At 42.6% G+C, this 20475-nt stretch overlaps 1 protein-coding gene across 2 annotated transcripts in view; it reads right to left on the reverse strand.

Annotated features, from left to right (window-relative positions):
- The window catches only part of THRB (thyroid hormone receptor beta), a 42396-nt gene extending 25602 nt beyond the window's left edge, over window positions 1–16794 (reverse strand). The window contains exon 1 of one of the 2 annotated variants that reach the window (XM_009899854.2): window positions 16347–16794. In XM_009899854.2, coding sequence (XP_009898156.2) covers window positions 16347–16794 — 448 coding nt within the window. Of the gene's footprint in view, window positions 1–8107; window positions 8555–16346 lie in introns of those variants that run through there. The other variant, XM_009899853.2, reaches the window with a different exon arrangement.
- Window positions 16795–20475: the final 3681 nt, after the last annotated feature.

The raw sequence follows: 20475 nt of genomic DNA on the forward strand, positions 1-20475 counted from the left end.
CAGCCCTTACACCAGTATGGCTCAGTGGAGCTCAGGGACTCAGCACATCACAGTCACATGGAAAGCAAACAGCAACAAGACTCAGGGCAGCAGAAGGCTGTTGGAGGATGCTGCAGGAGGGGTCCTGTGACTAACATGCCAGGTCAGCTCAGTAACAGACAGCTTAAATGAAAGTGCCTTTCCCAGGTTCCACTTGCCAGGGGTTCTCCAGAGACAAAAGCAGAAACGCAGAGAAAATACTTGAAATTAACTCATCTTAAAATACTTCAACCTTCTGGGGGCTGCAGAGTGGATTAGGAGCAATTACAAAAAGAAAGTGGCAGGATGTATCTGTAGGGTCTGATTTGTATGTCTGGTGAAAGCTTGACTATGAGAACCTCAAATCAAAGAGGAACATAGGTCCCTCTTTGGTACTGCTGGGGAGCAGGAGAACTTTGAAGTCATGCCTAGGTACCCGCACCTCAGGTTTGCCTCCTGGCATCTGAAAGGGGAGTGGGAGAATGATCTGAGATCTTGCTGATCAGATTTACACTCAGATTACATGATGAACAAGCTGTATTTGGAAAAAGACTGGTGGACACGTGGAGGAGGTTCTGTGACCTTGATGGAGGAGACACAGTAGGGTTTTGACTCTCGTTTACATCACTGGCCCCTAACGGACGTTACGCCAGCGGGGGATTAGCAGAGACTATTACCTCCATCCTGCCCCCCTTCGGTCTCTGCACATGCAACACATACACTGCGTGGAGCTGATGCAGAGACAGCAGCCAGCAAAGGATGCAGAATTTCCTGCTAAACTTCCCATAAAAATTAATGGTGTCTTGTTATTGATTACTGCTACCCATGAAATGCAGACAGTGTAACACAGCCTGTGTCCTCTGGCGTTCAGCATCTCTGGTTTGCTTCCTCAGGAATTACTTCTGAATTAAATGCCTTTACATTTCATTAAGTATATAATCTGGTTAGCACAGCTCATGTAATGGCAGCTTTTGTTCTATTGGAGGAACAGGAGACTACTTGTCTACACTGCTTCCTAAATATATACAGTAACTGGTGCATGTGACCACTGCTGCCCATCTCCTTCTGGACCTTCTGTGACTTTATCCAGCCCAGGGCACAGCTTCCATTCTGGCAGACGAGAGAAATGGCCTACAGGCACTGCTAGTTAGGAATTAAAAATGGCATGGGTCCTTGCAAGCACATTCAGAAGCATTAGGTGCCAGCTATTTAAGCTGCTTAATGTTCAATATGATGTAGACCACTTTTGCAGGATTATATCCATGTCACAAGGCAAGCACACACCAGGAACTCTTGCCCTGATTCAACAGGAAACATGGAGAGAAAAACCTCATTTCCAGAAATCATCAGCAACAAAAGCATGCAACAAACATCTTCCCCCCCTTTCCATTACACATCTGAGAGTGATAGGCACCATTTTTGTCTACTTTTTAAGCCTTCTTCTAACAGCTAATGGGGTCAGCAACTGCTTTGAAAAAAGGATAAATTGGACCTCCAGCAGTATTTGGAAAGTATGTAATTCAGACTAAGAGAGGAATAAGAGGACTCACATTCAGTTCTTACAACCTGCAATGTCCACCATCAATCTCTTGGAGTAGCTGCAAATACCTAGTGTGACCTCTGTATAAATTCAATGCAGTATCATTTTAAAGACCTGGAACAAGCAGCCTCGTTGCCTTTTGCTACTTCTCCTGAGGTTGGAACAGTATCAGCAAGAAGGAATATAAATGTGTTTCTAAACTTGGGACCAGCATGGAAGCTGTTCATGGGGATTCTTGGGGGAGGTTGGATGGCAGCACAGCTGTCTGTTGCACAGTCTGAGGAAGAGGCAGAGAACAGACTTGTCTCACTCCTTGTAGCACTTGGAGAAAAAAAGAGGAGGGGCAGATTAACAGGGGGTTTGTCTCTTGTATCAGCAGATACTTTGGCGTTTTGTGTGCCAAAAATAAAACCTCTGGAAGAAGTAGATGCTCGTTGGATAGAGAACCCCAATGCTCTCTCACGAAAAACTAGTCTGATGACAAATCTCACGGGAACATCGGGTAGGCTTCTATTTCTGGTGTTCTTATCTCATCCTTTATTTCTTGGTCAAAATCTACTAGTGAAGCAGCTAAGAGGAACTGTTCAAGAGCAACACCAATTTCTCCAAACTGTCCAGCAATAACCAACATCATTGGTCTGCTGTGTTCCAGCATCGTCACGGACTATTGCTTGGCCCACCGTGTGTGAGCCTCAAAGTCATCTGACATCGTTCATCCCAAGGTCCTCCTTGCATCTTTGAATGGAGAACACCAATGAATGACCTTGACCTGCCATGTCTGGTGTTTCCCCTTCCTCCTAAAACAGACTTTCTTTTCCAGACTCCCACCTGCCAGTCTGCCTAATCTTACTGTCTTGGCAAGGCTAAGCAGTCAGCAGGACCAGTTGCCCCTGTCCAGAAGAATATGTATGTATTGTATGTATTATAACCAATCTTGATACTGATTTACAGTATCTTGTAAATCATAAATGGAGCTCTGCAGAGGTCCACAGCAAGAAACAATTCCCTTCAGCAGGACAATGCGCAGTGAGTTTGTCCCAGCAGCAGTACGGACAGAACAAGCTCTGCTAACTGATGCAGCCATCTGAGGTGCCCTGCTCCATTAATGCCATATGGCTACGGTCTCCTATCACCAACTGCAGCAATGCTACCCCAAAGCAGTCTATGTGACCCTGCACAGAGCAATGGATGGGAGAGACATAAATGAGATCCTTGATGGCTATTCTTGCCCCCACACAACACCCACCGTGCAAATAAGAGCTACTGAGATGCAAAGAAGCCCTGACAAAGAGTACTACTGTTTCCCTCTGTACCTGGGAACACATTGGAAAACCACAACTTGCTCTTAGAAAAGTCAAGAACCAGTTTCAATGTTGTTAACGCTATTGTACACAGACTTTACATCTCCAGATGTACAGATAATGTTAATATTGCCTTAGGGATTAAACCACACCTTAAAACCAATCATGACCCAAACCCTTTTTGACTACCAAACATGGATACATCCGACACAAATGTAAACAAATTGTGTCTGCATACCAGATGTTCCTTATTAGGCTCTTCCTGACCCACCAGAGGCTTACCCCTTGCAAACAGAAAAACCATTCTTTTGCTACTGCACAAGGACACCTGTGCTTTAAGACCACTATTCAGTGTTTTGCTTTGCACTGTACCTTGGCAGAGTCATGTGTTATATATGTTCCCTGAAACCTTTCTTCTCTCTGGCATAGTTTGTGTGACTAGAGACCACTCATTTAAGTGAGGAGGTTAAGACTGTTCAGTGAGATTGCATTCAATTACCAGCCACTGCAGTATGAAAAAGAAACAGATGAAATTAATTACTACCTTGAGAATCCTCGACTGTGTTAGAACTGAAAACCCCTAACTGCTGTTCGACTGATTCCAGAGCCACACTGTAGCTCTTTGCAAACGTTAAGTATTGCACGAACCACCCAGGTACCCTCCTTGATACTCTTGTGCAGAACAAGCCTGAGCTGAGTGCTTATTGGAGACAGCACTGAGGTGAGAGATAAGAGCAGCCTCCATTCCTGTTTGTGCTGTAGCAATATTGATCTGGAAGGCTGGGCTCATCCACTGATCCTTGTTTCCCACTTCAAGTTACTCCCACCGAGAAAAACTGCTCATTTCTGCATCGAGCCTGGAAGCACTGCAAATGGTGTTCAGCAGATTCCTCCTTAGCTCATTGCCTTGCTTGTCTGCACTTCTGATCTTCGCTGACAGGCTTTGGTTTGTGGAATCACTAACATCTGGCAAAAGATTTTGTGAAGATATGATTTGCAATGTATTTTAGAGTCCCTTTTCCATGCACTAACCCTGGTCTCTGGGCTGGGTCAGAAACCTTACCCACAGCAGTGTACTTTGCACAGATGCACTGAAAACATCTTAGTCACTTCAACTGCTGTGAGTGGTACCGTACTTGTACCCATTACCAATTAACTACAGGGACAAAACGCACTACTGGAAGGGTCAGACTGTGCAAGTTTGTTCCCCACATTATTAAAGGCTTTTACAGCCTAGCTTACTATCACAAGTAACTTCTTATTTAAATCTAGTCCTCACTGAACATCAGTTTTACGACTGGTGCAAAAGCAAAGTATGACTTAGTTCACTTTCTCATCCTTGATTTGGTTGTGGAAAGGTTACAGCAGAGGAGACAAAAACACTTTTCTCCACTGACAATTTTATCCAAAAAGAAACATGTAGTTCTAAATGCATAATGATTTGTTGGGTAAAGTGCAGTTTTTCTGACCAGTGCTATTTCCATAGGTGAGTGGTCAAGAGCAAAATGAATCACATTTAAGCCCAAAAGAATTGTTAGCATCCTGGGAGCTGCTCTGCTGCAAAGGCCAAGATGACCAATGCTCAGCGTTCCTGTAAATTGATGATGTGCACAAACACTCCCTGTGCTGATGAGGAGACAGTTTGACATAAACCTCTATGTTGCATTTGGTTAGATAGTCAGACAGAGCCCTAACGTTTTCACGCTGCTGAGAGCTCAGTTAGGACTAATTCAGTCACACACTCTAGCAGTCACACCAGACCTACTCTCAGCTGCATGTACATTGCCTGAGAAAATAGAAAGGCAATAACAACAATAATACATTTCCAAGTCCCATTCTCTCCCATACCAAAAGCCCTTAAAAAGTCAGTATTAACCACACCTTGTATCTGGGAAGCAAGGTGAAAGCCTGCAAACCCTCGGTTTAGGGACAGCCTCTCTGTGCTTCTGGTCCACTGCCACAGAGCCTGAAGTGAAAGCCCAACTTTAAAGACACTTGTGGGCATCTTTCGTTCACTTTGGCTGTGAAATGACTGTGCAAAGGGAAGTGGGAGCCAACTCTCACCCCACTGTAACTTGGCAGACCTATTTCCCATGTTGTCTAAATAGCCAAAACACTGCACACACATCACATGTAGGGATACTGAAGTCTTCCAGACCTCTGCGCATATTTTTTTGCACTTTCCTGACTGTGTTACCTCTACCCTGTCCCTGGATACTCCTCCTCACTATACAGTGAGGAGGTGTAAGGTGTATAGTGAGGGCAGTGCAAGGAGTTCCAGGGACACCTTTGTGTGTCTGCTCAGCCTCTATGGAAGGCCAGGGTGGCATGGGCTGCCCTGGAGCATGACCCATCCAGTGTGCAGTGCTGCAAACTCACCACGGCTGATGGCACCCTAAGAGAGGAAAAATATTCCAGTTGAAGTATTCTGGGACAGAACTGGGAATAGAATCTCATTTGCACACCGATGAGCCCTGTTCTGCTCTTCAGATTTCATAACATCATGCAGAAAACTAAGCAGGAACTGGTCCAAAAGGGCTTCCTTACCAGACCAGCTAAGCTCTTGCTGGAATCTTGTACTACTACCTTTTAACAGCCTATACTACACAGCTCAAAAGATAACAAGGTAACAAGTGCATGCAAAGCTAAAACCACGGTTCCACCTGCTGATTTGCCAGAGCACAACTCTTTCCCTTTAAAACTCAAGCTTTTCATCAGAAACAGTAACACAGAATCAGAAACCAACACATTTGAATGCACTGCAATGAGCAGGGCAGCTTAGGTGCCTTCTTGCGTTCTGAAAGAAGTGGCGATACTTCCTACACACTTTTGCTTTTGCTTTCTTTTGGTGACACATTGTTGCAGCCTTTGGCTCCTTGGTTGGTATTTCTTTCTTTAATGATTTTTTAAAGTGAAGTAAAGACAGAGAAGTCATTAACACTCCTCCTCATAAATGATCATTTTTGCAACATATAAAATGTTGATTTTTAAAATGTATGTATTACTTCCTGGGGAAAAGAAGACTTTAGTCACTTAATATCTAGGAAAAGTTTTGATAGGAAAGCACTTGCTGTGCTACTGTAAATGCCAATCTGATTTGAACAGCATAATACTGAGATTTATTAACAAAAATACCAACTGCAACAATGAAGACTCCTCATGAACACCTGCTTAGGGACTTAATTTTGCTTTAATAGGCTATTACCAAGGCTTCCCTCCCTCCTCCTCCAAATCAATTCTGGATCAATACAGACACACATGCCTTGTGTAGAGCCTTCTGTTCTCAGGACAGGATTAAAAGATTCGTTAGTTTTACAAGAGCTTGGCTCAAAGATGAACATTAAAAAAGAGAGAGAAGACGCACATGTCCCATCCACTTCAGATCTCTTCTGATTAACAAACTCAGCATTTGCAAAGGTTTGACAGAAGGGAGGCACCTTTTTCGTTATTATCACAGTAATAAGGCTCTAAAGAATCCCAAAGCATGCTGCTCAGTCTCCATGAATGGTCAATTAAAAGCCTGCTTGGAAGCCGGCTTCCCCCAAAACTCACTGCCACGTCTTAGTGAAACTGAGGTGGTAGAAAAACAAGGGCCAACGAGCAGCCTTTAAAAACAACTCTGTGTTCTTTTAACCAAACCAACTATAAACTCGTTAAATTGAGCAGATGCCAGGTGTTGGAGTGCTGAAATGGCTTCCTCAAATCTCTAGTGTCGGTATATCAATCATTTTTCACAACACTGAACGTTATAAAAAGTTCCTTTACCGACTTTGCAACAGGCAAGGCTTTATTTTCTTCTAAGTTAATCCTGAGTATTGCTCTTGTTTAACCAAAAATAACACACGGGAAAAAGACTATGAAGAGCTGAAAATCAATTAGTTAAGCATCAACATCCTTAAAAAGAATGTAAACCCTTGCTCGATAAACCCCAGGCACTCTCGCCCGCTACATTTACTTCAAGATTCGATCATACCCTCAGTTCAAGGCTCCATCATACTCTCAGTTCAAGATTCGATCATATTCTCAGTTCAAGACTCGATCATATTCTCACATCTTCCTACAACAGCATTTGTAAAACTATTTCCTTTCTTATTAAATACAATGGTCTTCAAAGTAGAAAATAAAGCCTTTTCTTTCTTTTTCCCTACAGAATATGCAGATTTATTGACTCAAGCACTAAGGAATCTTGCCTGCACAAAGGGAAATATCTCTATTTCCCATGTAGTTAGTAAGAGCAAACAGTCTACTTTTTACTACAAAGCCACTTCCGAAGTGGTAAAAGACGTTTTCTCTGTCTGCCTACTTACATCAGATTCATCTGGATTTTGGATAATGATATACAGCAAATGTGGTCTCAAGAGAAAAATGAGATAAAGTTTGTACACCTGTCTGTGCATTTTTGTTCTTTATTACTGCGATTCCTAAGAAACGCAGAGAATGTACGGTCTGTGTGCCTCAGCTGGCTTGGCTGAGCTCAGAACAAGTAACGTGGAAAACATTCCCAAGTGTTTGTTAGTATTTTGGGCTCTTTTTGAATCTGCTTTGTTTACCTGGAAGCAAAAGAATAAATTCCAGACCTAGGAAATCATTGAACTCTGAGGGATCAGCTAATACACTGATTATCTCTCACAAACGTATTGATGAGATCAACTTTCTGGGGCAGAACAGTCTTTCTCACATAGAGAGATGCTGCAATTTTCAGTCTTTTTTGTTTTGCTCTGCATAATCAAAACCTGCCTGGCTTTCACTTAGAAGACAGTAACTCCATTAATCATTTCCCCATATATAGTTACAGTTCTGGTTTCAAAATGTTTTGTCCAAGTTGTTGAGCAAACTAACTTTGCATTTACTGATAATGAGGACTCACACGAATTGTTTGTCTATAAGCAGAACCACACAGCTTTAAGATACAGAATGCACAACGACGACATTTCAGAAGAGAAACTTTCTTATCTAGCTCGCTGGTGAACAGCAAATTAACTCAACAGCCCTAGACAGCAGAAAACAAGCTATATATTTGCAAATGTCTTTTATGAGTTAAGAGAAAAGTGCTCGGAAATCCTCACTGCTCACAGAAAAACCTTACAATCACCTAGCAACCTATGCTACTGCTGCTTTCGATTTTGAACAGGCAGCCTTCACATTCAAAGATGTATCTGAGCCAACTGCTGCAACTGTTAAGTTTAAAGCAAAACAAAAACAAAAAAAGAGAGTAATTTTTTCGGTTATTTAAATAAATTGCCCCTACCTTTCTTCTGCGAGTACGATGGCGACTGCACTTGAGAAAAAGTAGGCTTTTCTTCGGTGAAATATTCAGGTTGGTTGTACTGATTCAGGGCCATGTCCATGTCAGAGTACTCGCTTTTAAACACGTTTCCAGGGTAACTACAGGTATAAGGCTGATTCACCGCCCAGGCCTGTTCCATATATATGTTGTTACTGTGCAGGACCTGAGCATCGCAACTGCTGTAACCCTGATTATCTTCGATATATGTGCAATAATCAGTGGACTGCATGTAGCAATTGCCACCGGCAGCTGGGTGCACTTCATATATTTCTTGCATACAGTAGTTCATTTTGTTAGCCTATCTCAGCTTGTACTTTACGTACGCACACACATGCATACACAGGCGGGCATGCATACACATGGACGGGAGAGAAGCGATGAATATACACCGGCACAGGCGACCGCCAGGCAGCCCGTTTTACTTCGGAGCAGCACCTGATGTGCTAAAATCCTATTTATATTGGGACAGCTTGTGAACTCCCCTGCCAGTCAAACATATTGGGAAGCAGATTTATGACAGTCAAAGGTCTTAATCTGTGACTGTAAGTTAATTCCGAGAGAAGATGGCAGGCAGGTAGCGATGACCACCAGACAAAGCGGCAAGATCCCGACAGCCCTCCTGTTCCCTTGTTTGTCTGGAATAATCATTTTATAAAGCATTTCCAGCCTTGCCCAATATGATTAGAAAATGATTACTAAGGCGAAGACACAGTTATGTCACTGTAGTTGTCAACTTCAGTGTGAAGCATTATAAAGACTGCTTAAGAACTCCCAGAGGGGATATGCTGAAAATCCTAAAATCAATAATCCTGTTTTTCAGCATTAAACCATCGAAAATCCAATAGTGCTGTGCTGATGACCCAAGCAGCGGTCTAGTCTTACAAAATTTAGCAACTTAATCTGTCATCAGCTTTATTGATTTTGGTTTACAGAATTACATGCATGAATCTCCCCAGCCTTCCACACATACACAATCCTTCCCTACTACCTGCTCACGCTTTTATGGGAAAGCAGCTTTTCTAAACTGCAGTGATTTAGGGAGGTAATTTCCACTGAGTTCAACAAGTGGGAAACTTCAAAATAATATAATTGGCAAAAAAGAACACTACCTAAATATTATCAGCAAGCTAATTGCTTACTGCTTTGTTATCTTTGAGGTCCCAGTAACTAACTACTTTTAGAAGCATTTTCCAACAGCAGACTTGAGAATGGGTTTTTGCTTTATTAGGTTCACCTATAAGCTATAAACTGGCAATGCCCCCACAACTAAAACTACATCATTTTCTGCTTGCTTACTGCGCTCCCAAACCGTAACAGAGTTAATATGCATTGTTTAATAACCCTTTTTGATCTAAGAGAAATGATTTTATTTTTAACTTCTGTTAGCTGCTCTTTGGTTTTCAGCAGGCACATGCTTCTGTTTCTTTACTGCACAGCTAAATGCTGGTAAAGCTTGTGCAGACAGTAACAAGGAGGCATCCCTCTTTAAAGTCTGCTTTAACTCTTAGGAAGCAGAATTATAACTGATCTCATAACGAGGCCTTCGTTTTTAAATTCCACTTATTTAAAATGCTCTACAATTTGGATTGCCAAAATTACCATACAGGTCACCTCCATGAATGTGCACCTAATTGATCCTCCAAAATTCGCTGAAATAGGTCAGAACTGGGCATGTCATTGCTATCTAATGTGCAAGGCAACAGAGTAAGTGCTGGGGGAGGATCTGAGCCTCAGAGAAGTTAAAATTCATGCTGGGAGTTTTAGTTCTTTACCCAGTAACTACAAAAGAAGCATCTTAAATGTGTGTTGCTTATTAACTTGCTCAGAAAATAATAATACATTTAGGAAGGAAAAATGAAGTCTGTAAGATTAATTCTACAGAAGTTGAAGTAATTTCCAAAGCTACTTTATTCTGATAAAACTCCAGCAATTTAAACTAACATTCCCTGAAGAGCACTGCCACTGAACTCCCAGAAGTAGAAACAAAAACGAACCCTCATTCTCCATGTCGTTTCTACCAGAGACCTAACTAAACAAATAGCATTGTGAAATACAAGATGGAAAAGCACACAATGTAAGTTGATTGTAATTTTAGCTCATGCCCATGGTCTAGATTTTACCATGATTTTGTCTGTGATAAGAAGTGTGTTTTAGTTAAGAGTCACATTTGCCAGAATGAATGTTCAGTACTTCAAAACCTCCATGCCTGAGGGCGGTGCGTTGAAATCACCCCCCAGCTAATTGGGAGAGCTACCCCCATGAATAAATCAGACCAGCTCAGTTTGGGGTGGAAGCAAATGAAGCTTGATTTACAAGCAAACTATGCTCTAGAAAGAGGAAATGCAATGAATATGTACAATAGATGTACAATATAGATACATAGATACACAACTTATAACCGACATGGGAACTCCTCAGCCCCCCCCGGATGGATCCAGGGGCACCCTTCACCTCCTCTCCCACTCCCTCCCTCCTTCCAAGGCCACGGAAGGGAGAGACTGAGAAGTTGTAAGCAGAAGCAACAGAAGGAAAGAGCAAGAACTGTTTCTGCCACTTCTCTCTATCCCCATTAGCAAGCCAATGCATTCTAAAGACCTCAGCATTCATTTTCTTGTACATCTAACAGCAATCATTTCTTTTACTTTCAGTCTTTGCAGACAGGGGCTAGGCTAAAGTTCCCCCTTCAAACAGTACCACTGAGTTTCCTAAGAAACTCTGCAACAGTTCACACAGTTATCTCCCCACACACCCGTTTCTGTGATCCACTGGGAATGCTGTATGACACACAAACGTAACACATACAACATGCCAACCGCAGTTCTCTACACTGCCCAGAAGGAAAATGTTCCACCAAGGCACCAAGCAGGCTGATTATTTACCACCAACGTCCTGCGCAGCTGGCAGGAATTTATGTGAGTCTCAGCGGGGTAAGGCTGTGTTTTACAAGTCAGCAGAGCAGAACACTTCGATACTTTTGCACCATCCAGAAAGGTCTTGGAGAACTAGGCTTTAAGTTCTCAGAATTTTTCCTCATGTGGCTTTGTTTTGCCTGATAAATCAAGATTCCCGTGAGTTTTTCCCCTTCTGTTATTCTTTTGCCCGCTTGGATTCGGGGCTGTTACTGTGAAAAGTAAAGGCAACGGACTGCGTGTGGAGTCTGCCGGATGAGCCCCGAGGGTACGGTATCTCAATGTGGCACAGCCTGTCACTTACTTTTAGTCCAACAATACCCCCCTAAAGCATTTCCTTTTTGTTCTATTTTTATGTCAGTAATGTTTAGAAATGTGACACATGTACTGCTTTTGTCAGAATTACTGTAATACTGCAAGCAAATTGCATTACTGTGAAGAATGAGGAGGAAGAGAAAAACAGGTAAAAGCCTTTTCAGACTGAACAAAAACCAAAGCAGGACTGATAAACATTGCTAGGGGATGGGGCTCCTTTGCCTGCACTGTGCTAACATTACAGAGGTTTACAGCACTGCAAATTGTTGTTCCCTTAGAAACAAATCAGTTCAAAGAACACTGCAAAGATTTAGCATCCCTATTAAAACTGAAATACTCCTAAAATATTCTCATCTTAATCTCTCAGAGTCCCATCCTGCAGGCCCCTTTCATGTCACTTTGAATTAAGTCATCTGATGAAAGACACTCAGACAGGGTCTTTATCAAAAGTCCCAGAGTAGAAAATAATATTAACAACTTTTCTTTGCCTCCTTTTCTAATCTGAACACCAAGTCTTTCGCTCATGTCACGTTGAGCTCTCACTCCCTTCGCCCTCTAGTGCGCCTGGAATCGTATTTGTTTACAGCTGTTTGATTATGTGAACACACCTAATCAATTGCCAGCAGACTAAAACCTCTGGTGTGTGCAAACAGGCTAGTGATAAAATAGAAACTTCCATACTGCAGCAAACTTAACCTTTGTACCCTGCACAGTCTGAGGTGTCCATCTGGTTCCCAAGACAGGTGAATGACTTGCTGAGCATGAGTCCTGGACGCCCCAAAGGTTGTTGAATACTCACCACGGTGCAAACCAGGAACAAGTGCAGAGCAGTCAGTGCTGTTAGACTGGGCAGGCAGATGCGAGGCCAAGAGCGCCTGAAAGGAGACGTCTGCAGGAGAGAATACCTTGAGCTAGACCAGGCAGCTCCTCACCCACTCCTGGTTTAAAAATTCTGACTAAACCTTTTAATGGTAAATTCAACGCCCCACTAAGCTGCACTTCCCTTGTGACTTAACTCAGTTACAAAAGAAACTCACAGAAAGGTTAAGGCAAGGCAGTTAGTACTCCTGATGGCCGTCAGGCTCTCCTGATGGCACTCTTCAACAGCTCAAGCTGAGCGCAATCCACTCTGCAGTGTACCTCTGCCACCTGCATGATGGTGCAGGTGCCATATGACCTGCACAAGTCCTACTCTCCTGGCTGTTTCCAAACTGTGCACCCCTGGTCCAGAGACCTGGCTATCTCAGTGCTACAGTTAGGACCCCTACGTGCCACTTTCTAAAAGATCTGGCAGCCTCAGTCTGTGGGAGGCATTGCAGAGCATTCCAACTATTCAGGGCAGAGTGCTGCTTCTAAAGGACCAAATGATCTTATGTTGATGCTGTTCACACTTTATGCATTGCAGATGAATAAAAATTCAGTATTTGGTCTAAAAATATTGCACATTTGAACACACAGTTGCAAGGATTAAATGCAATGTTCCAAATTCTTAACATTCATTGTAAGTATTTGTATGATCAGCTCCTAGCTTTACAATACATACTGTTAAATGTTACAAAATAACTGTTATATTTCTTATTTATAGACACTCTTGTAGCTTTCCTTCTCAACAGCCTTCTGTGATGGGGGGAAACGAGAAAACAAACAAAAGAACAAACCCAACCCAACCAAGGGTAAAAAACATGAGATCACTGCTCTTCAAGGAAAACATAGAATCATAGAATGGCCTGAGCTGGAAGGGACCTCTAAAGATCATTCACAGGCAGCAGGGACACCCCCAACTAGATCACATTGCCCAGGACTTTGTTGAGCCTCATTTTGATTATCTCCAGGGCAAGGGCCTCAACCACCTCCCTAGCCAGCATGTTCCAGTGTTCCACCACCCTCACAGGAAAGAACTTGTTCCTAACACCCAATCTAAACCTGCTCTGCTCTAGTTTGAAGCCATTGCCCCTCGTCCTGTCACTGCAGGCCTTTGCAAACAATCTCTCTACACAAACCTCTACTTTCAGGACTCAGTGCCATGCACCATGGGACATACCCTAGACAGTCACTATCTTTTTGTATCATAAGGAAAATACACTGAAATCTGTCATAGTTTCTGAGCAGAAGTACTAATGTAGCTTTTGTAACATACACAATTTATGAAATGCAATGACCTCCATAGCTAGAAGATGAGCTACTACCTTTTGTAATCTATATATTTGCACTATCTTGTTCATTCACTTCATATACTATCACCAGACACAAATGTCTCAAAAAATCACAGAATCACAGGAAGTTAGGTGTTGGAAGGGACTTCCAGAGATCAAGTCCAACCCGCCCTGCCCAAGCAGGAACACCTAGGGTAGGTCACACAGGACTGCATCCAGTCCCTAGAGAGAAGACTCCACAACCTCCCTGGGCAGCCTGCTCCAGGGCTCTGTCACCCTCACAGTAAACAAGTGTCTCCCTGTGCTGCAGTGGAACCTCCTGTGTTCCAGGTTGTACCTGTTATTCCTTGTCGTGGCACTGGGCACCACCAAAAAGAGACTGGCATCTCCATCTTGGCACCCACCCCTCAGATAGTTACGGATGCTGGTAAGATCCCCTCTCAGCCTTCTCTTCTGCATAGGACTATGCAGAGTTCTGGTTACAGATTAAACTAAAAACATCTCAAACATCAGATCACAGTGAACACAGAAGAAAATTGACAGCAAACTACCTCTGTGTACTATTTATCTTCTCTTGAAAACTATTTGTGACTAAATCATAAAGTATGTCGGAATGACAGGATTCCTGTAAAGTGCTGTGAGGATACCACAGGACTTGGCAGTTTCTGGCATGTGTCTGGGCGGAATGGAAGCCATCAAAAATTGTCACTTTGTCTATGCTTTATTTATGCAACATCTATGTATATACAGCAAGTGACACAGTTGAGGGGAAAGAGGTAAAAGCTTTCTGGCACAAAGTAATTTGTTTTGGCAGCAGATGCAGCCAAGTTTCAAAGCAGCTGCCCCTGGTTTAAACCTGAGGACAACCTTCCTTGCACAGCAGTACACCTTCCCCGGCTTGTATTGTGAATTTTCCCGCTAAAAGTGCTTCCTTCTCCAAACCTGCTGTACCTTGGCAAAGACATGCCACTAAATTTGCATGTGACTCATAACGTGGCAGTGTGATGTGCCTTTTATTGAAACACCTCAGACTCCTTGCTCTGTTTAGATAACAAAGAATGTCATCGTTGATATTTCAGCACTGAGTCGCACTACAGATCCAGCCTCCCCTGAAAATACTTGGCACCTTGCATAAACCTGCTTAAAAGAGTCTGCTCTTCCATGATCGAGTCTCTCCCAGGGTCTGTGCTTGCTTTTGCTGCACTGCTTCCAGGTACTACTATTAATGACACAAGCAGGTAGAGCACGGTCTTGTCAGAAAGCACTTGCTCCTTGAGAAGTTTGCCAGCAAACAAACAAAATTCTTTAATAGTGTTTGACAAGTTTTAAGATGGCCTCTGAGTAAATATTGCTACGAGTAATTATAGACCTGTGACCCAGACAACCCAATTTGCTAAGTCTCCCCACATCTCATAATTGAAAGACCCTGTTAGCAGACATCAGCTAATTACACAGCTTATCTCTTGAGAAAGTAACTGCCCATACCTCAACTGCGTACCTTCTCTGGGTCCTTGCCTACCTTAACTCCACATGAAAACCTCAAGGTAAAAAGTTCCATTTGTCCAAACCCACAACTGAACAGAAAGTTAGCTAATGGAGCTTGACACAATATAATTAACAGACTCTTGGCTGGGACTGTCTGGGTTTGGCAGCCTCCTGACAGTCCTTGGTAAGACGTTAAAGCGATCAACACCTGACATCTGTTAGCAAAGAGGCATTCTGAGGTAAAGAGCAACTAAATCTAAAGAAATCAGGTACTTAGACCAGTTTAACTTTTTCATGAGGTGATATCCTGCCTGACACTGTAATCTTTCTTCCTGGAGTGACGCAAGACTTAAGTAAAAGAAAACAACTTGGAGTCCCTCCCTCCCTCCCTCTCAATATGCAGGAATTATTTTGTGGGTAAAGGACAATGAAGAACTATCCGTCCCGGGTTAGAAAGGAGCAGAAATCATTCAAGCGCTGAATTTATGCTCATACCTAAGCAACTGTGATTCTGAACAAGAATTCCTTCATTGCTGCAGTGATGGGGGGGGGGAAAAAAGTTACCTGAAAGAAAATGGTTAATAATCCTGACTACTGAGGCAAAGAATGCTCATAACAAGATGTTTATTTCACTTCTGTAGGTGCAGTTACTGGGGCTTTGGGAACGGTGAGTAATAAGAAAGAAGAAAAGGCAAACCACACAGTCACAGATGAACACTCTGAAAGTAGTAAATCATTGTTTTGGTTTGCCTTTGCATTTTTAATGTCTCAAGGATATGTTTAAAAAACAACACAACCCCCCCCCCCCCCCCGAAAAACCCAACAAAACACAACACCCCAAACCAACCAACCAAACCCCTCTGCAACTTCCCCCGTCAAAAAAAACCCAAACCAAAACAACCAACCAACCAGATTCACCAGCCACAGAGAGACAAGCAAAGGACGAAAAGGATAGATATTGTATTGGGTATCACACACAAACACCCAGTCAGTACTCATCCCATTGTCACCAGGGCACTTCCCAAAGCTATTCAACTGAATAAAAGAGTATTAAAAATCACAATCACCCCTGCTGAAAAAGAAAAGAACTGTTAAAAGGGAAACCCCCTCCTGCATAACAATGCTTTGCCAGTGGCCAAGCCCCTGACCAGAAACAAAGATATAACAACCTCATTATTCCTTTGGGGTTGGTTTCAGACTCACGGAACATGAGAGCTTGGAAGGGACCTCCAGAGATCATCGAGTCCAACCCCCCTGCCAGAGCAGGACTTGCTTTTGTTTGCTTGTATTGTTTTTGAATACAGCATTTGCTGTGCTCTGCATAATAGTGCCAGTTACCTTTACACTTTTTTTCTTCTTTTTGGCATTCCTGGGCACTTGACATGACTTGAGAGTCTGCTTTCCTAGGGCCTGGCGGTAAAGTGGTGCTGGTCGGAGTCGAAGCATGTCGGCACTGCGGGAGCTGCTGCCCACTCCTCTGGATATCACAATGGTTTGAATCTCCTCTCCTACACCAATGCTTTTCCGCTATGGCCTCTACGTTCCAGTTCTGGTTTCTGTCAGGAAGGTGAATCAGTCTGTCCCACGACAGGAGGCCATGTCCTGGATGCTTGGCAAACACTGCAGGGCTACAAACCACTGGCATTGCCAAAATCTTGCTGAGGTGTGGAGTTTTGGAAAGGAAGTGGTTGCCCAGCTCTGCTGCTGTGGTGGTACTCCTCTGCATCTCCCCTCGGCCGCACTGGTACGCTGCAGAGCCTTTCAGCCATGCCCATTCAGCCACCATAGCTCCCCTTCCGTACCAGCAAATACAAAACTTCCCCGTCTGTGAAGCCTGCACAAGTAGGCAGATCTGTGTGGACAGGCTAACACTAGATGTAACTTTCACAGCATCACAACTGCAACAAGGGCCTCAGCTGAAGTTACCACCAATTTATGGCCTTGCTCATATGATCATTTGAGGTCTTGTAGGTCGAGGCTGGTCGTGAACAATTTTCAGATACTTAAAACACAAAACATCAAGGATTCAGCCTTGTTTGACTTCGCTCTTAGCGCAGGCTGACCTGAGGGACACTCTGTTACCTAAGTGTGACATTCTTATGTGGGCATGCTTAGCAGTTCCGCCTTTGCTACCTACTGCCTTCCCCTGGCTGCGGCCACAGGGAGTATCGGAGACTCTAATTTTATCACAGGAGTGCTTTGGGTCCAGAGCAGATAACGAACCACATTAAAGCTGCATGGTTTAGTTAGTCATGATGATTAAGCACATTATTTACTCTTTGATATAAAAACACTGTGGATATCAGTAGCTGATAAATCTGTGAAACTAAATAGAGCCCATTTTCTATTTTGGGGCAGCAAAACTTAATCCTATAGAAATGACACACCAGAGATGATTTCTGGATCAAAAGGAGTAATTTTGCTTTATAGGCATCAAAATTTAAATACAAAATCACTTCTAACTTGAAAATATGGGAAACAGCAAACTATATAAATAAATAAATAAATAAGAAATCTATATAAACAAACCAGACTTTTTCTGACTGATCTGCACTGTGGTTTTAAGCACAGTGTGATTCTGCTGTTTTAATGGACCTGTTGTTTTTACACACACTTCACTCAGTGAGGTAATTCATGCATATCAGCAAGTAAGTGCACACTGAGTCAGGTAATTTCCTGATAGAAAATGATTTAAAATAACTTTGGATTTCAGTCACTAGATCTATCACGCTACTGCTGTCTCTGAGTGTTTTGGCAAAGACTTCAGGGCATGTTCACAAGACTCAGCTGTGGCTGGCATTAGATACCATTACTGTGTGTCAGCCCCAGAGTATATAGAGCTCTCCTCAATAGATATATTTTAAAATTGTAAATGCCTGCATGCTTGCTTGTTTGCTTGTTTTTCTGCTGGGAGTGTAAGATCACCTGCTATCTGAAGTTAAAACACCATTCCTTCTAATCACTGTATCCCAGATGCTAACCACTGTGTCCCAGACGGACACCAATAACATGTATTTTTCTGAGAAACTATTTGTTATCACAGACTTCAATGCACAAGGCTGGTGAGTTAACTGCAGAATCTGCACTTAACCACTCACTTCTGGCCTTATAGATTCACTTAGTTAAGAATTGAATTTCTTATTAAAATCAAAAACTACCTCTAAATGCAGGTAACATGGCAAGAGAAACTCACCTGTAGGAGGGTAATCAGATTTAAAATAGAATAGGGAAAGTAACCCAGAAAACACCAGGGAATTTTAAAACACTAAGAGAATGCAAAGCTTTCATAATTTGGACACCTTCAGATCCTCTAGACTGAATAATACTACTCAGGCTCAGAGGGAAGAATTGGATTGTCCTGGTAAGACCCTCTGTGAATGGCACAGAGCTTGCCTGTAAGACTTGAACTAAACTTGTCCACTTTGCTTTTCCTGGCACAGAGAGGAGCTATGCACTAAACCCCACTCTTCTACCAGGCTTTGTGTAACCTTAGGTACACTAAGGTTACTTAGATACACTACAAGACTACTCTCTTCTTCCTCGTCTTCCTTCACATTCTGGTGATCTCCCTCCATGGATGATACTACATCTAAATGCAAGAGCCAGGCCTGTGCAAGACACAGACAGAATATAGAGGCATTTCTGTCATTCAGTAATAAATAGACACTCCTGTGTTTCATCAGCCTCTTGAGCAGACCACTGTGCCCACACAGCTCTTGACCATGTTTAAACAAGTCAGTTATATTGTCAGTTACTCAGTTCTTGCTATTATAACCAGAATCGAGATCAGTGATTTGTAATCCAACCTTGTTAGGCAAAAACTTCTAATCCTTTCCCCCAATTTACTTTTGAGATTAAAGGTCATCTTTGCTGTCTTTGAGCCTCTGGGAATTTGATACACCTTTCCTTTAATTAAAAAGTATAGACTCACAGCACTGGTAGAGCTTCTGTTCTGCAAGGATTCACAGACGTTACACAAGGCTCTCACAGGTTTTTAACTTAAGCAAGGAACATGAGAACTCTCCCTTCCTTAAGTAATAAAATAGATCTGCAAGTTTCCCTGTTTGCAAAGCACCTGTGGGGTTTGAAAATATTATTCTAGGCACATTTAAGACATGAGAAGAAACTGATTCTATTATAATTGTCATTGTTTGGAATTTGCCCAGGCAGAGCTTACAAAGGCCAACCCAACACCAAACACCTTTATGCTCTACTTTCCTTTCAGTTCATTTTGAACTAGTTTGACTCCTGTACTAGCTACAGTTTTTTCATTCCACAAGCTTCTACCTTGTTTCACAAATTCCTTGCAGTCACCAAGGACAGGCTACATTCAAAACCTGCTAGGCAAGGATTAAGTTGCAAAGAACTACCATTGAAGGGGTGCCCTTTCCTTATGTTTCCTATACTGTAGCAGAATTGTGTTCTAACTCACCATTCAGCTTATTAGACTCTCACATTACAGTTTTACTACAGAACTGAATGATTTCTTCTACTCCTCCTGTTTTAACACACCTTGCCTGCATTTCTCAAAAGCTTTCCTTTTTAATTTTTGGTTGGCTGGTTTGCTTGGGGTTTTTTTCTTTCTTTTTTCCCTTTGCAACAGAGAATGCAGTATAAAACTCCTGCATCTGCTCTTGGGTGTGTCAAACCAAACCCTTGATAAAGGATAATGTAATTTTTTCTGAGCTCCCTAATTTTAAGAGAAGCATCTCTCTCTCTCTCCCTCTAGCTACACTTGAACTGGCTATAATCAAGGCAGAAAGCAGTACAGCCTACTGGGATGAATGACAACCACAAACAGGTCCTACTATAGAGCAGGACTAGTAAGAAAGGTCTAGAGCTCTTCCTGTCAGCGTAACTAAGGGGATCATCAAGTCATTTCAGAGGTATCAAAGCAGCATGTTGTTGCAGTAACTGGCACCTGAGCAGCTCAAAAGCCTTTCTCAAGTTCCCAGCACAGTCTTTAAAAGTAAGTTTGTTTTACAGGAGAAAAGTTTTAGCAAATGAAGAGCCCAATGAACTAAACTAAAAGGACAGGGAAGAGAATCTCAGATAAGCAGTGTTATGTGAATGGCATAGAATGACCATGAAAACAATGGTACACAGGATTGGTTGTCACTTCAGCTAGAAGGTGTTTTTTCCTACTGCCAGTAGCAGTAAAGGAAGAGATACAAAAAGCTTCTCCCTTCTTTAACAGATCTCAAGAGAAAGGACTTAAATCTGGTTTCTTCCAGAGAGGTGGCAGGTAGTAGCCAACCAACCAGGAGGACATAATTTCTTGCTGGAATGAGCTGTGTACCTGTCCTGAACTCTTGACAGAAACTCTGGAGAAGAGAAGGCTCCAAGGAGACCTTCTTGTGGCCTTCCAGTATCTGAAGGGGGCTACAAGAAAGCTGGGGAGGGACTTTTGAGGGTGTCAGGGGGTGATAGAACTAGGGGGAATGCAGCAAAAGTAGAAGTGGGTAGA

This window comes from Dryobates pubescens, chromosome 4 (genome assembly GCF_014839835.1).
Source record: "Dryobates pubescens isolate bDryPub1 chromosome 4, bDryPub1.pri, whole genome shotgun sequence".
NCBI lineage: Eukaryota > Metazoa > Chordata > Aves > Piciformes > Picidae > Dryobates > Dryobates pubescens.